The following is a 16,699-nucleotide window of genomic DNA, read 5'->3' as shown; positions in this document are numbered from 1 at the left end:
CCCAAATAAAACACTTTTTACACTTTTTACTTTTCTAAATAAATAACTTTAAAATGTTTTATATGTTAAAATGTTCTATAATTGACAGAATTAAAAAATCACCACTTGGCAACCATAATAAAACAATGACTCAACAATGACTATCAATAAATGGTAGGCCAGGGGCCAGAGCAGTAGTGCAAATCATAAGGTGTGTCTGCCTTATACATGCTAGCCTACCTAGGATGGGCCATAGTTCTATCCCCCAGCATCCCATATGGTCCCCCAAGCCAGGAGCGATTTCTGAGCGCATAGCCAGGAGTAACCCCTGAGCATCACCGGGATGGCCCAAAACCAAAATAAATAAATAAATAAATAAAGTAGGTCTGGCAAAAAGAAATGTGCTATGTCTAGGATAGAACTCAAACTCACCAATCCACCTAAAATTGAGATAGTCATAAAGACAAGTATTACATATATGATATGAGACAATGGGGGAAATTACACAACTCTACTTATGAAAAATCCATTTCTCTCTCTTTTGGTGGGGGGGTTGGACCACACCCGGCGGCACTCAGGGGTTACTCCTGGCTCTTCACTTAGAAATTGTTCCTGGAAGGCTCAGGAGACCACTATGGGATCCAGGTATTGAACCCAGGTCCATCCTGGATTGGCTGCGTGCAAGGCAAACAGCCTACCACTGTGCTATTGCTCTAACCCCCTGAAAATTCCATTTCTAAGAAAATTTGAACCTGATTCTTATCAAACCTTTCAATGATTGAAGATTTATTATTAAGGGGAAGAAAATCTAAAAATCATACTTAATAGTATTTTTTGTTTGCTTTTGGGCCACCCCTAGTGGTGCTCAGGGGTTTACTCTACAGTGCTAAGCTCAGAAATTACTCTTGGCAAATAAAAAACAAAACAAAACAAGAGATATCATCTCATGCCACAAAGACTGGCACACATTGCAAAAAACAAGAACATCCAGTGCTGGCATGGATGCAGGGAGAAAGGAACTCTCATTCATTGCTGGTGGGAATGCTGTCTAGTTCAACCTTTCTGGAAAACTATAGATATTCCTAAAAAAAAAATTGGATATTAAACTCCTTTATGATTCAGCAACACCACTCCTAGATATACATTAGGAACACAAAAAACACAATGCAAAAATGCCCCTGCACCCCTATGTTCATTACAGACTATTTACAATAGCAGAATCTGGAAACCACCCAGGTGCCTGACAACATATAAGTGGCTAAATAAACTGTGGTACATCTACTCAATGGAATACTATTTACCTGTTAGGAAAATTGAAATCATGAAATTTTCTTATACATAAATGAACATGCATGCTGAGTGAAATGAGTCAGAGGGAGAGAAATAGACACAGAATAGTCTCACTCATCAGTAGAATTTAAGAAAAATAAAAGCAAGGGCCGAGAGATAGCATGCATAAGGCAGACACACCTTACGGTTTGTGCTACCACTCCGGCCCCTGGCCTACCATTTATTGATAGTCATTGCCTTGCATGTGTCCGACCCAGACAGAGGTGGTTGAAATCCCAGCATCCCATATGGTCGTCCGTGCCTGCCAGGAGTAATTTCTGAGCACATAGCCAGGAATAACCCCTAAGTACCTCTAGGTATGACCCAAAAACCAATAAAAGAAAAAAAAAAGCATTATGGTAATAATACCCAGAGACAATAGAGATGAGGGCCGAGAGATAGCATAGATGTAGGGTATTTGCCTTGCATACAGAAGGACGATGGTTCGAATCCCGGCATCCCATATGGTTCCCGGAGCCTGACAGGAACAATTTCTGAGCGTAGAGCCAGGAGTAACCCCTGAGCGCTGCCGTGTGTGACCCAAACCACCACCCCCCCAAAAAAAAACAAAAAACATATGAAGCTTAGTACAAAGAGTGGTGAGTGCAGTTACACTAACAACTACCATGACAATGATAGTGAGAGAGAGAAATAGAATGCCTGAGAGGGTGGGGGAGGAGGAAATGGGCAACATTGGTATCAGCAAAGAGTTACACTGGTGAAGGTTGGTGTACATTCAGTGACTGAAACCCAGCTATGAACATTTCTGTAACCACAGTGCTTAAATAAAGAAATTACTATTATAATTAATTAATTGACTAATTAATAGAAATTACTCATGGCAGGCTCAGAGAACATATGGGATACTGTGGACTGAACCCAGGTCAGCTATGTACAAAGGCAAAAAAAAAAAAAAAAAGCCTTACCCACTGTGCTAGCACTTCAGCACCAAGGATACTCATTTTTAAAAGGATCAAATTAATCCTGAATATTGGGCTGGGGATGTGACTCAGCAATAGAACACTTGTCTTGTATATAAGAGCCTGGGTTCAGTTCCCTGCTCACTCCCCCCATCAAGTAAGAATAAGTATAGGGCTGGAGCAATAACACAGAGGTAGGGCATTTGCCTTGCAAGCACAACCCAGGATGGATGGTGGTTCAATTTCTGGCATCCATATGGTCCCCTGAGCCTGCCAGGAATGACTTCTGAGTGTGAGCCAGGAGTAACTCCTGAGAGCTGGTGTGACCCAAAAACCAAAAAAAAAAAAAAAAAAAAAGTATAGACTATTGTACAAGACATATCACACAGTTTCTCTAACAAGTCACAAATATGAAAACAGGGGATGAGTATAGTACAATGGGTAGGATGTCTGACACATGTTTGAGATGGGTTCATTGCCTGGCATTCTCATAAACAGCCCCCTAACAGTGATCCCTGAGTACTGCTGGGTGCTGGGATGGACCCCATCAAAACGAACAAACTACACCAACATTGCCAGTTGTGATACACAAAAAATAAGCAAAGCCAGAGTGATAGTACAGTGAATACAACATTTGCCTTATATGCAACTGATCTGGGTTCGATCCCCAGCATTCCATATGGTCCCCTGAGCACAGCCAGGAATGAGCAGAGTGCAGAGTCAGGAGTAAGTAACTCCTGAATATGCCAGGTGTGCCCCCCCCAAAAAAACTTAAAAAATAATAAAAGGAAAAGAAAAAGAACTCTGTAAAGTATTATAAAAATAATGATATTGAGGGGACAGAGAGATAGCATGGAGGTAGGGTGTTTGCCTTGCATGTAGAAGGACGGTGGTTCGAATTCTGGCATCCCATATGGCCCCCCGAGCCTGCCAGGAGTGACTTCTGAACGTAGAGCCAGGAGTACCCAAGTGCTGCCAGGTGTGACCCAAAAACTAACTAACTAACTAACTAACTAAATATACATACATACATACATACATACATACATACATACATACATACATACATAAAAATATTGGAGCCAGAATGATAGTACACAGGTAGGGCATTTGCCTTGCATGCAGCTGACCAAGGTTCTATTCTCAGCATCCCATATGGTCCCCAAAGTCTACCAGGAATGATTTCTGAATGCAGAGCCAGGTGTAACCCCTGAGTGCTGCTGGGTGTGGTCCCAAAACAAAAAATAACATTAATAATCAACCTTCTGGTGCCGGAATGGTGGCGCAGGGCGTAAGGCATCTGCCTTGCATGCGCTAGCCTAGGATGAACCGCAATTCAATCCCCCTGCATCCCATATGATCACCCAAGCCAGAAGTGATTTCTGAGCACATAGACAGAAATAACCCGAGCATCACCGGTTGTGGCCGAAAAATAAACGAACAAACAAATAAACTTTCCAAGATTGTGGGGGAATAAAAATATAACTGAGTACACAGGGGTTAAAGTGCTTGCCTTGCACTAAATGGACTCACGTTTGATCCCAAACAGTGAATTTGGTTCCCTGGGCATAGAGCCAGGAGTAAACCCTGAGGACTGCTGGGTGTGGTACTAAAATCTAAATAAATAATTGAAAACACCTGGAATTAATTAACTATATTACACTATCCCTTACCAGAAAGAATGGGACTACATAAAAACCCAACTTAGATGCAGCAGGAAGAAGTGATCTCTCTAGGTTGTTTACTGTAAATAAACATGTATACATTCTTATAGCAGAAACTGTGAACATCTCCCAATTATAAATATTCATAAATACTAGGATAGTCTGGTTTTTTAAGATATACAGAAATGGATATGGGGCCAGAGTGATAGCACAGTGATAGGGCATTTGCCTTGTACACGGCCAATTCAGGACAGACCCAGGTTCGATCCCCAGCATCCCATATGGTCCCCCAAGCCTGCCAGGAGCAATTTCTGAGCACAGAGGCAGAAGTAACTTCTGAGCGCTGCCAGGTATGGTCCAATCCCCCCATCACCATCACAAAAAAGAGAACATACACAGAAATAGTCAGGACACTTGCATACCTTCTGCATTACTTTTCTTGCCCACCTCAACTGCAAGATATACCACTGTGCAACAGGAAAGGAACAGCGTGCTGCCCGGAAAAGCAGAAGAATACGCTGAAGGATCCCAGACACCTTTTGACGATTATCTTTTTCAGCTTTTAGAAAAAGATCATCTCCATCTTCCTGAAGAAAACAAATCAAGTTTAGTAGCTAGCAATATGAAGATTTAAAAAATAAATAAATAGGGCCAGAGAGATAACACAGCAGTAGGGCATTTGCCTTGCACGTGGCCAACCACCAGGAGATGGTGGTTCAAATCCTGGCATCCCATATGGTCCCCCAAGCCTGCCAGGAGAAATTTCTGAGCACAGAGTCAGGAGTGACCCCAGAGCTTTTTAAACTAGAATATTCCTAGAAATGTGTAATTTTTGAGGCATGGCCTCAAAGAATTGAATTGTGTCAGGAAACCATTTCTCTCTATTCATACAATATAAATAGACATGACCCCAAGTCTCTTCCCACATCAGATAGAATATAGTGCTTCTACTCTTTTTATTTTAGGGGGAGAGGGGAAATGATACCATGCAGTGATAAGGGGTTACTACTGGCTCTGCCTAGGGAATTACTCCTGGTGGGCCAAGGGAACCAAATGGGATGCAGGGGATCAAACCTGGGCTGACCATGTATAAGGAATCACCCACCCCAACCTACTGTGCTATCCCTCTGGCCCCAAGAATCCACAGCTTCTATCTCAATTTGTGAAATTTTATGGTTTCTTTCAAAAATGTCTGTTGGGGCTGGGAGGTGACCCCAAGTTCTTTGAGATGGTTCAAAGGACTAGAATTCATGTTTTCCACTTAGAAGGCCTGGGTTCAATTGACTAGGAACAAAATAAATCCTTCAAAAGAGGCAAAAGCAATGATGTTAATAACAGATCAAAATAATATAAGGCTTTCATTCAGATACATGGTTACTGTGCTGTCTTAAACAAATATCTACTTTTAGAACCCAGAAGAAGGCTCAATGGGTCAGAACACATGTTTTGTGTCTAGAAGCCCCAAGTCTGATCCTCAGTACCACATGATCCCACAAGCATCATGGGTGTCCTCCCCCAGAACCCCATTCAAAAATCTATTTTTTTTAAATACGTATATATAATCAGAGATAGTTGAAATAGCTGGAACCAGAATTTTCATGCAGGAGTCTCAGGATCAATCCCTGACAATAACACATGATCCCCTGAGCACTGCTGGGAGTGACCTCCAAGTACCCAGCTAAAATCTTACCCTAAAAATTTTTTATAAAGAGTAATTTTGGGGGCCCGGAGAGATAGCACAGCGGCGTTTGCCTTGCAAGCAGCCGATCCAGGACCAAAGGTGGTTGGTTCAAATCCCGGTGTCCCATATGGTCCCCCGTGCCTGCCAGGAGCTATTTCTGAGCAGACAGCCAGGAGTAACCCCTGAGCATCGCCGGGTGTGGCCCCAAAACAAAAAACAAACAAAAAAAAAGAGTAATTTTGGGGGCCAGAGCAATAGCACAGAGGGTAGGGCGTTTGCCATGCACGCAGGCAACCTGGACTCAATCCCTAGCATCTCTATGGTCCTCCAAGCCTGCCAGGAGAGACCACTGCATGCTCCTGGGTGTGGCCCAAAAACAAACAAAAAATAGTAAATTTGATTATTATTGTAATGACTTGAACATTTATTGGATATTTACTATGTGACCTTGCCCTATGGTAATTATTTTATAGGATTTCATTTATGAAAAACCTATGAGAGGTCCTATCACTACACTTATATTTTAGAGATGACAAATAGAAGTTTATTGGGGCTGGAGTGGTAGCACAGTGGTAGGGCATTTGCTGTGCACACAGCTAGCTGATCCAAAACAAATGTGGGTTTGATCACCAGCATTCTATATGGTCAAGTGATTTCTGAGCTCAGAGCCAGGAGTAAACCCTAAGCAAAGCTGGGTATCCACCCCCCCCCGAAAAAATAGAAGTTTATAATACACTTCCCAAAATGGAATTTTGTCTCCAGAAATTACATTTTTAATTTGATAACTATTATCAAGCTGGTTATTTAAAAACTGCACAAAATCAGGAGTTGGAAAGATAAGAATAGGTTGGTTGCACTCAACCAACCTGGGTTCAATCCCCTGCAACCTATATAGTGAGTCCCCTGAACATCACCAGGAGTAGCCTGAGTACTGCTGGGTGTGGCCCCAAAACCAAAATAAATAAATGAAACGACAAAAATCAAATCTAGAGGAGCTGGAGAGATAGCACAGTGGTAGGGCAATTGACTTTCATGCAGCTAACCCAGGACAAACAACGATTCGAATCCCAGCATCCCAAATGGTCCCCCGTGCCTGCCAGGAGTAACCGCTGAGCATTGCCAGGTGAGACCCAAAAACAAAAAAGACAAAACAAAAGAAAAATCAGGTTTATAGAGAGTACAGTGGGTAGGATTCTGAAGGATTCTGGTCTTGCATGCAGTCAACCTGGTTCAATGTCAATCCCTGGTATCTCATATGAATCCTAGCCCCTCTAGGAGTGATCACTGAATGCAGAGTCAGAAGTAAAACCTGGACAAAATCAACTTTAAATTAGTTAAAATACTAAGCACTAATCTTACCTCATTAAGAATAGCTGGCTGAGGACAGTATAATGGAGGAGCTGGAAGATATAAGCCAATGGGCACCAAGCCCCACAGTCTCTTGCTGAAGTCCTTAGCAGAACTAATCAGAAGCTGAAATGTCTCTGAAAGAATATCTGCATCAGCCATAACTGCTGCTTTCAGTACTTCTTGCACTGAACCAAAGAGTAGATTTGCATTTTCCTCTTCAATGGGATCTATCAAGAATAAGTTTAGGATAAACAGTTGAAATTATAATAAATGTATCCTATTTTGTAGGATTAAATCTCTGAAAAAAATGATCACCAGAAATAAACACACTGACTGACACACAAAGCATACAAGTTTCCAGATAGAACTTAACTATTCTGGGATCAGAGCAATAGTACAGTGGACAGGGTGCTTGCCTTGCATGGCCAACACAAGTTTGAGCCCTGTCACCACATACAGAACCCCAAGGTCTGCCACGAGTAAACACTGAATATGGCTGTGTGTAGCATACCCCCCTAAAAAGAGATTACTATTCTGTTACTTTAACAATAAAGGAAATCAATGATCCCAAAGAATTAGAACATATGCAATGTATATGAAAGACCCAAGTTCTATCCCCGACATCTCACGATCCCTGATGTGGCCTTTTTAAAAACTAAACATGCAGCTGATCCATAGTCTATCCCTGATACTACATATGATCCCCTAAGACTCTCCTGAAATCTGTGTCACGAGTAAGCTCTAAACTCTACCAGGTGTGGTCCCCAATCCAAAATAAATAAATAAAAACCAATGATTTACACACAAGTGAAAGTTGAACTACATAGTTCTAAATGTCTAAGGATCTCCATGACTGAGAGCCTCAGATTCTGTAAATACAAAAAAAATAATCTAAATGCAGCAAGATATAGCTAATAAAAAGTACTATTATATTTATGAATATTAGCAGCTTTTAAAAAATACTACAAGTTTGGAGCCAGAACAATAAATAATATAGTGGGTAGGGCATTTATTTGCCTTGCATGCATGCAGCCGATCCTGGTTCAATGCCCAGAATCCCGTATGGTACCCCGAGACTGCCAGGAGTGATTTCTGAGATAAGAGCCAGGAGTAACCCTGAGTGCTGGCAGGTGTGGCCTAAAATAAAAAAAAATATACCACATGTTTATATTATTTGTTATGTATGTGAGATTTTATGTAAGGAACAAACCTGTAAATTGTTTATATTTTGAGCCCATTTCATTTTTTGCTTCCAAAGAGGCTGGTTGCCCTAAAAAGCATTGCAGTTTTTCCTGGAAAATCTGTACTGGAGTCATATTTAATGGAAGATTCAGACTCTTTTTCTGAGACCTGAAATCATATCAAATTAAAAGAAATTCAAATTTTATAAAAGAAATATTTGTACATCAATAAATATGAAAATTTCAGAAGCAATTAAATTCACCTTCTTTATCCTACATATAAAAAAGAAAAATTGGGAGGGGGCCAGACTGATAGCACCAGTGGTAGGACATTTTCTTGCACGTGGCCAACTGGGGATGGACCCAGGTTCTCTCCCCAGCATCCCACATGGTCCCCCCCAAGCCTGCCAGGAGTGATTTCTAAGTGCAGAACCAGGGATAACCTGCCAGGTTTGGGGACCCCCAAAAAAGAAAATAAAATCTGGGGGTTGGAAAGAGTATGGGGGGGCATTTCCTTGCACATAGTTGACCTGGGTTAGATCCCTGGCAGGGATCATAGATCATGGGTTAGATCCTGGAAGGGAGGAAGATATAGATGGGAGGAAGAGATAGAGGAAGGGAGGGAGGGAGGAAGAAACATTCAAGAAAATATTGTATTGAGAGTATTAAGATTAGAATGGTAACATCTCCCCCCCCCCTTTTTTTTAAATTGGGCCACAACAAGTGACGCTCAGGGGTTACTCCTGGCTATGCACTCAGAAATAGTTCCTGGCTTGGGGGACCATATGGTATTCCGGGGTTCGAACTGAAGTCCGCTCTGAATCAGCCGCATGCAAGGCAAATACCCTACCGCTGTGCTATCACTCTGGCCCCAACATCTTCCTTTTTTATTTTCCCAACTGCCACCCTGTTTGCATTCTGAACCCAAAGTAAAATTTCTTCATGTCTATGGCCCATGTTTTGAATATTCTCTCTAGATATAGTTACTCAATTTGTCGATTCTATCTTCACTTCAATGCTCATCATCTCAAATAACATCTCCTACATAAAGTGTTTCCTGGCCTTTCCGTTCTCATTTTATATTAATCTCCTATGCTGCCACTTTCTACCATCTATGGACTTTCAATCATATTTTGTCCTAAATTCTCTGTTAAACTGTACATACCTTATGCACAAAAATAATATGTGATTAAGTTTATATCCTCTTAAATATCTAGATGTAGAGCTTGATACAGAGTAGTTACTTAATATGTTCTGAATGTTATTGAATTAAGAAATAGAAAAAGTAGGGGCTGGAGAGATAGCACAGCTGTAGGGTGTTTGCCTTGCATACGGCCAACCTGAGAGGAACAGGTTCGATTCCTGCCATCCCATGTGGTCCCCCAGCTTGCCAGAGGCAACTTCTGAGTGCAGAGCCAGGAGTAACCCTTTAGCGCCACTGGGTGTGGCCCAAGAACCAACCAATCAATAAATAAATAAAGTTAAAAAAATAGAAATAGAAAAAGTAGCAGGGACTAGAAAATAATAGCACAGCAGGTAGGACATTTGTCTTGCAAGCATCTGACCTGGGTTTTATCCCCAGCATCCCATGCATTTCCCAGAGCCTGTTAGGAGTAATTTCTGAGCAAAAAGCCAAGAATAACCCCTCAGCACCACCAGGTGAGGCTCAAAAACCAATGTAAAAAGAAAAAAATAAAAAGAAATATAAAAGATATCAATACTATAACATTCATAAAAATTAAAATTTAGTGATTGATACTATTAGTTTAAAATTCACATGATGTTTAAGACAGAAAATATGGGGCCAGAGAGATAGCACGGCGGTAGGGTGTTTGCCTTGCAAGCGGCCGACCAGGACCAATGGTGGTTCGAATCCCGGCATCCCATATGATACCCCGTGCCTGCCAGGAGCAATTTCTGAGCAGAGAACCAAGAATAACCCCTGAGTGCAGCTGGATGCGGCCCAAAAACCAAAAACCAAAAAAAAAAAAAAAAAAAAAACAAAAACCAAACACACACACACACAAACACAAAGACAGAAAACTAATCTCCAGTGACTATAAGTTCTTTGAAGAAATAACTAAGAATTAAATGTACCCAAAAAACCCACCACATTTTAACACAGGTCAATCACTAAATTGGTCAATGCTATAGAGACTAGCAATATATAGGTATTAAAACTTAAAATATTTTCCTCTCGGGGCCTAGAAGGTGGCGCTAGAGGTAAGGTGTCTGCCTTGCAAGCCCTAGAGTAGGATGGACCGCGGTTCGATCCCCTGGCGTCCCATATGGTCCCCCCAAGCCAGGGGCAATTTCTGAGCACGTAGCCAGGAGTAACACCTGAGCGTCAAACGGGTGTGGCTCAAAAAACAAAAAAAAACAAAAAAAAATTTTTCCTCGGAAGCTAAGCAGGGTCGGGCCTGGCTAGTACTTGGATGGGAGACTGCCTGGGAATGCCAGGTGCTGTAGGCTTAAAAAAAAAAAAAAAAACTTAAAATATTTTGTGGGCCGGTACCATAGCACAGTGGGCAGAATGTTTGCCTCACATATGGCTAACCCGGGTTCAATTCCTGACATCCCATAGGGTCCCCTGAGCTTACCAGGAATAATTTCTAAGCACAGGACCAGGAGTAACCCTGTGCGACACTGGGTATAGCCCAAAATAAAACAAAACAAAACAAAACAAAAAACAATAATTTGAAAATGTAAAGGAAAATTCAGTTTTTTGGTCTTATTAGTCATGTTTCAGGAGCTCAATAGTTATATGGAGCTATCATATTAGTACAAACATCATTTATATCACTAATAAAATTTCATAGGCAATACTGAACTCATACCATAAAATGTGCCAATACCAGCAGTGAGAGAAATATAAGATATTTTAGATAATACTGTCATATTATTTCTTAAGTATACCTAAAAGGACATACCTATTTAAATTGCTATCCAGTTTACAGAAGAGTTGGAGGGCCACACCAATTGAAACAGATGTCTTCCAGTCTCCAAGCTTATGTGCCAACCACACAGCCTCTGGAACCAGGCCACCAATAAATAATAACTCAAGGGCATATTCTACTGTCCACACATTAGAAATATTTTGATCTCTTATAACACTTGCCACTTTAGAGTGTTGCAGAGAAATAAGTCGAAGAGACTGCTCTGTGAGTAAAGGATAAATAAAATCACAATTACATCTATAAAATTTATATCATGGGGTCAGAGCAATAGTATAACATGTAGAGTGTTTGATCAAACCCATGTTTGATCTTCAGTATCCCAAGTGGTCCTCCAATCTGCACCAGAAGCCCCCTGAGCACAGAGCAAGAAATAAGACAGAAGCACCACTAAATGTTCCAAAAACAAAACCAAAAAAAGTTATAAGATGGAAAAGATCGAGTGCAAGCTTTGCTTGCTTTAGACCAGGTACCCTATAGTTCCCCAAGCATCATTCCAAGAATAAGCACTGAGCAGAAAGTAAAGTTGAGCAGCATCAGGCATGGCTCAAAATGAAAATTAAAAAAAAATAAAATAAAAAGAACAAGTACGTAATTTATTTTATATCATAAGTCTATCAGGAGTGATAGCTCAGTAGTAGGGCGTTTGCCTTGTACATGGCTGACCTGGGATGAACCCAGGTTCAATTCCTGGCACCCCACCAGGTCCCCCGAGCTTGCCAGAAGCAATTTCTGAGCACAGAGCCAGGAATAATCCCTGAGCACTGCCAGGTGTGATCCAAAAGATAAAAGAAAATAAAAACTGCATATAAGTTTCATAAGGTGTCACTGCATATTAGTCAAATAGAACACTGCTTGATACAAAGAAAGGTTAATAAATTTAATAGAAGAGGTGCCGGAGAGATACCATGGAGATATGGCATTTGCCTTGCATGCAGAAGGATGGTGGTTCGAATCCCGGCATCCCATATGGTCCCCCGAGCCTGCCAAGAGCCATTTCTGAATGTAGAGCCAGGAGTAACCCCTGAGTGTTGCCGGGTATGACCCAAAAAAATCATAAAAAAATTAATAGAAGAGCTGGAGAGATAGTATAGTGAGCAAGGTACTTGCTTTGTATGTCATCAACCCAAGTTTAATCCCCAGCAGCATAAAAGGCTCCCAGAGCACTTAGATATGGCCAAAACAAAATAAAATCACATATTCAAAATGAAACAAAATTAATAGAAGACCAGAGATGGTACAGATGTTAAGTCAATTGCCTCAATATGGCCAACCCCAATGGGCCCCCTAAACATCTCTCTCTCTCTTTCTCTCTCTCTCTCTCTCTCTCTCTCTCTCTCTCTCTCTCTCTCACACACACACACACACACACACACACAAACAAGACACACACACGGTGAAAATATTATTTACTCTATTACCTGTTTTAATATGAAGTGGAGGAAGAACATTGACATTGTGAGGTGGCAAAATGCAAAGCTGTTGGTTGGTGAAGTAGGCGGCCATGAAACGGGCCATGGACTGGATCACCCTCAATGCTGCCTCAGGATGAATACTGCCATTAACCCTGAACTTGCCCTCAGACTTCTCAGGAGCTAAAGGATATAATAAATGACCAAAGAACATCAAGTAATAATAAGTTCCCAATAATATACTAAAAAACTTACAAATAAAAAAATTATCGTGAGCATTGAGGGCTTTTATAAACTAATCTATAAAAGTTATCTATACCTGTTGAAGACAATAGAACAGAAACATTTAATACACAGTTCTGAGTATGCACACTGAGAAACAATGACTGAGTAGACAGTCATGTTGGGATTAAATAAAACAATCCCAACACAAGGGATTTGTGACTTTAGCTTTTTTTTTTTTTTTGGTTTTGGGTCACACCCGGTAGCGGCACTCAGGGTTACCACTTTTTTTTTTTTGGCCACACCCAATGACACTCAGGGGTTGCTCCTGGTTATGTGTTTATAAATCGCTGCTGGCTTGGGGAACTATATGGGACGCCAGGGAATTGAACCGCAGTCTGTCCTAGGTTAGCCCACGCAAGGCAAATGCCCTACCACTTGCGCCACTGCTCCTGCCCCAGTGTACTGCTCTTTCATAATGAACACAAAATTGATGTGAAAATGACAAAGAATAATTTATAAATAGGGGCTAAAATAATAAAGAATCAAGTTAACATGGGACTGGAGAGAAAATAAAAGGATTTAAGTGCTAACCTTGTACGTGGCTGGCCTGGATTTAATAACTTGCACACCTAGAGTACCCCATGCCCGTTCTAGAAGTGAACTCTAGCTCAGAATCAGGAATAAGTCCTAAACATGGCTGGGAGTGGCTCGTGTTCTCCCCCTTCCAAAACATAAGGAAGTTAGTATGATCCCATCTAAAAGGAATTTATATATTGGCCTTTTAGACAAATTCATATGCACAATAAGCATCTGACAATCTAATAATGATTATAAACATACTTATGTGTTCAAATATCTTTCATGCTGTTTAGTGCTTAAATTAAATATGCCTCTTTGTGGCCAGACTGACAGCATAGCACCAGGGCATTTGCTTTGTACAATGCTGACCTGGGATGGACCCGGAGTCAATCCCCGGCATCCCATATAGTCCCCTGAGCTTACCAGGGGCAATTTCTGAATGCAGAGTCAAGAGTAATCCCTGAGCGCTGTTGAGTGTGACCCAAAAACTAAAAAAAAAAAAAAAAAAAAAAAAAAGTTTTTTTTGGTGGGGCACTGTTGAAAATCAGCCCTTATGATGTCCTTGGATGGTGGATTGAGGCCTTTGTCCTTAGGCCCTGGCCACGTGGCTCCATCCCCCATTAACCGTCAGGTCATCATCTTCAGGTGGTCGCGGTGGGAATCAGACTCACTCAGGCATCAGGAAGTATCAGTTTCATTCATGCCCTATCCACCACATGTGTGGTCAATCTTAACCATTTACACATGCTATCCTTAGTTTGCCCTGTGTCTTAGCTTTTCCAGCCATGTCTCCTCCTGTTACCTCTCCATGCTGGCCAAAATGCAAAAGCCAAAAGACCAAAAAGCTTAAAAGCCCTTAATCCTCTCTGGTCAAAGCCTTACCTAACCTTTCCAAGACTCCTCCCAGGAATGGGCGGGGTCTTGCAGGTAAGATCAAATTACCTGGGAAGAATGGGGGGATGAGGCCACAGGGCACAACCAGTGGTGTGTGGTCATTCCTAGTTCTGTGCTTAGGAATTATTCCTGGCAGGCTTGGGGGAATCATAGGAGATGTCAGGGATTTAACCAGGGTTGGACACATGCAGTGCCTTACCTGCCTTTATGCCTTGCTCACTGTACTATCTCTCTGGCCCCAATATGCCTCTTTTTCAAAAATCAATCCAGAGACTAAGCACACTTTCAATGGTTCATAAAATAAAAAATCAGGGCGTGACAGTACAGCATTCTTGCCTTGCACAGTCAACCCAGGTTCAATTCTTGGAATCCATATGGTCTCTGGAGCCCTGCCAGGAAAGATTCTTGAGCTCAAAGCCAGGGAGTAACAAATAAAAAAGATCAAGATACATAACTGTCATGAGGAGGCCCATGGTGGTTTGATCCTTCACACTGCATAGTCCCTAGAACCACAGGACACACATCAGCTGTAGCCCGGCCCCAACAGCATTTACACAGGGATGTGGCTCATCCGTAGAATGTGTGCCTTGCACGTGTAAGTCCATGGGCTATATTCCAGTCATCCCAAAAATCAAAGACTCAGATTACCTGAGAAAAATTTATTTTTTAAGCTAAATGATCTTACAATTTTCCTCACTTTACTAGATAATCACAAACAACCGTTAAAGAAACTATTAATATGTAAAGGAATCTTTACATAAGTTTAGGAATCTAATGGTATGTCCAATAGGACTGTAAAAAACTATTATCAATTCACCTCAGGTCACTAAACTCTGAGGCTCCAAAAATAAAAATTAAAAATAAGGGACCAAAGAGACAGTATAGTGGGTAAAAGGTAAGGATAAACACTATACTTGGCACCACATTTGGTCCCCTAAGCACCTCCAAGTGTGATCCCTGAACACAGAGCCAAATGTAGGCCCTGACACTGGGTTTGGGGATGTGGTCCAAAGACAAAAAGAAATTAAATATATTCCTTACTACTAAGATGCTGATAGTCCAAAATTCACCATAATATAAAAATTAAGTCACCGGCCAGAGAGATAGCACAGTGGTAGGGCATTTGCCTTACATGCAGATGACCCAGGACAGACTTGGGTTCAATCCCCGGCATTCCATATGGTCCCCTGAGCCAGAGCGATTTCTGAGCACATAGCCAGGAGTAACCTGATAATCACTGGTTGTGGCCCAGAAACCAAATTAAAAAAAATAGTAAAATAAAAATAAAAATAAATTAAGTCACCACAGAGAAAGAACAATAAACTTTTATGTGCAATCAATTCCACATCTACCTGTAATTTGGGGGGGGGGGTTGGTTTTTGGGCCACACCCAGGAGCACTCAGTCCTGGCTCTGCACTCATCCAGGCAGGCTCATTGGACCGTATGGGAAATGTCCTACCTGTTGTGCTATTGCTCTGGTCCTGTAAACAAAAAATTTAAGGAGAGATCGATCAGTGCCACTGATTTTTGAAAGACATACCTGCGCAATCTTCATTTTCTTTTACAGGCAGATGAGACCATCTCAGTATTTCTTTTACCAGCTGATCACACAATCCTTGAGCATCATTTAAGTTATAGTTGTAGAGGTGACAGTAAAGGAGAGAAAGATAGTAACGTATCTGAAGATAACATCTCCTTTTTCCTCCTTAAACAGGAAATAAAATGATTTACATTACAAACATACTATTGAGATGTTCTTAATATATATGTTAGAAAAATGAAAGCCTTCACAATATGTAAATTTAGTAAGCTTCACATTCACAAACTGGATTTTATATATGTTTTTAAATACATTAAAATGTTGAATACGGCCAGAGTGATAGCACAGTGGGTAGGGCATTTGCCTTGCACGCTGCTCACCTGGGACAGACCCACGTTCAATCCCCTGCAGGAGTAATTTTTGAACACAGAGCCAGGAGTTACCCCTATGCACTGCCGGGTGTGGCCCCAAAACAAAACAAAACAAGCCAAAACAAAAGGTTTAATAGGACAGCAATACTTTGGTTTCTTTTTGGGAGAGAATGTTGAGACCACACCCGGTGGCACTCAGGGGTCATTCCTGCCTGGCTCTATGCACAGAGATCACTCCTAGCAGGCTCAGAAGACCAAATGGGAAGTGGGGATTGAACCCAGATCCATCCCAGGTCAGCCTTGTGCAAGGCTAATGACCTACCTGGTGTACTATCACTCCAATACTTTGGCTTCTTTTCATTTTAAGTTCTTTTTTTTTTTTTTTTTTTTTTGATTTTTTGGGCCACATCGGCGGTGCTCAGGGGTTACTCCTGGCTATCTGCTCAGAAATAGCTCCTGGCAGGCAGGGGGGGGCCATATGGGAAGCTGGAATTCAAACCAACCACCTTAGGTCCTGGGTAGGCTGCTTGCCAGGCAAACACTGCTGTGCTATCTCTCCGGCCCCTCATTTTAAGTTCTTAACTCTATTACTTTTTTTCATCACATTCTATGATGTCTA

The 16,699-nt window shown here is 41.4% G+C and overlaps 1 protein-coding gene across 1 annotated transcript in view; it reads right to left on the bottom strand.

Moving 5' to 3' along the window:
* CPLANE1 (ciliogenesis and planar polarity effector complex subunit 1) overlaps positions 1-16,699 on the bottom strand; it is a 154,953-nt gene that overhangs the window by 105,487 nt on the left and 32,767 nt on the right. Inside the window, 6 exon segments of the mRNA XM_049769035.1 lie at positions 4,315-4,479; positions 6,933-7,150; positions 8,134-8,273; positions 11,035-11,263; positions 12,480-12,653; positions 15,710-15,874. Of these exon segments, the coding sequence (XP_049624992.1) occupies positions 4,315-4,479; positions 6,933-7,150; positions 8,134-8,273; positions 11,035-11,263; positions 12,480-12,653; positions 15,710-15,874 (1,091 nt within the window).

Source organism: Suncus etruscus, chromosome 2 (genome assembly GCF_024139225.1).
Source record: "Suncus etruscus isolate mSunEtr1 chromosome 2, mSunEtr1.pri.cur, whole genome shotgun sequence".
Classification (NCBI taxonomy): domain Eukaryota; kingdom Metazoa; phylum Chordata; class Mammalia; order Eulipotyphla; family Soricidae; genus Suncus; species Suncus etruscus.
Note: the sequence above shows the minus strand (reverse complement) of the source record. Positions and strands in the feature narration are given on the sequence as shown.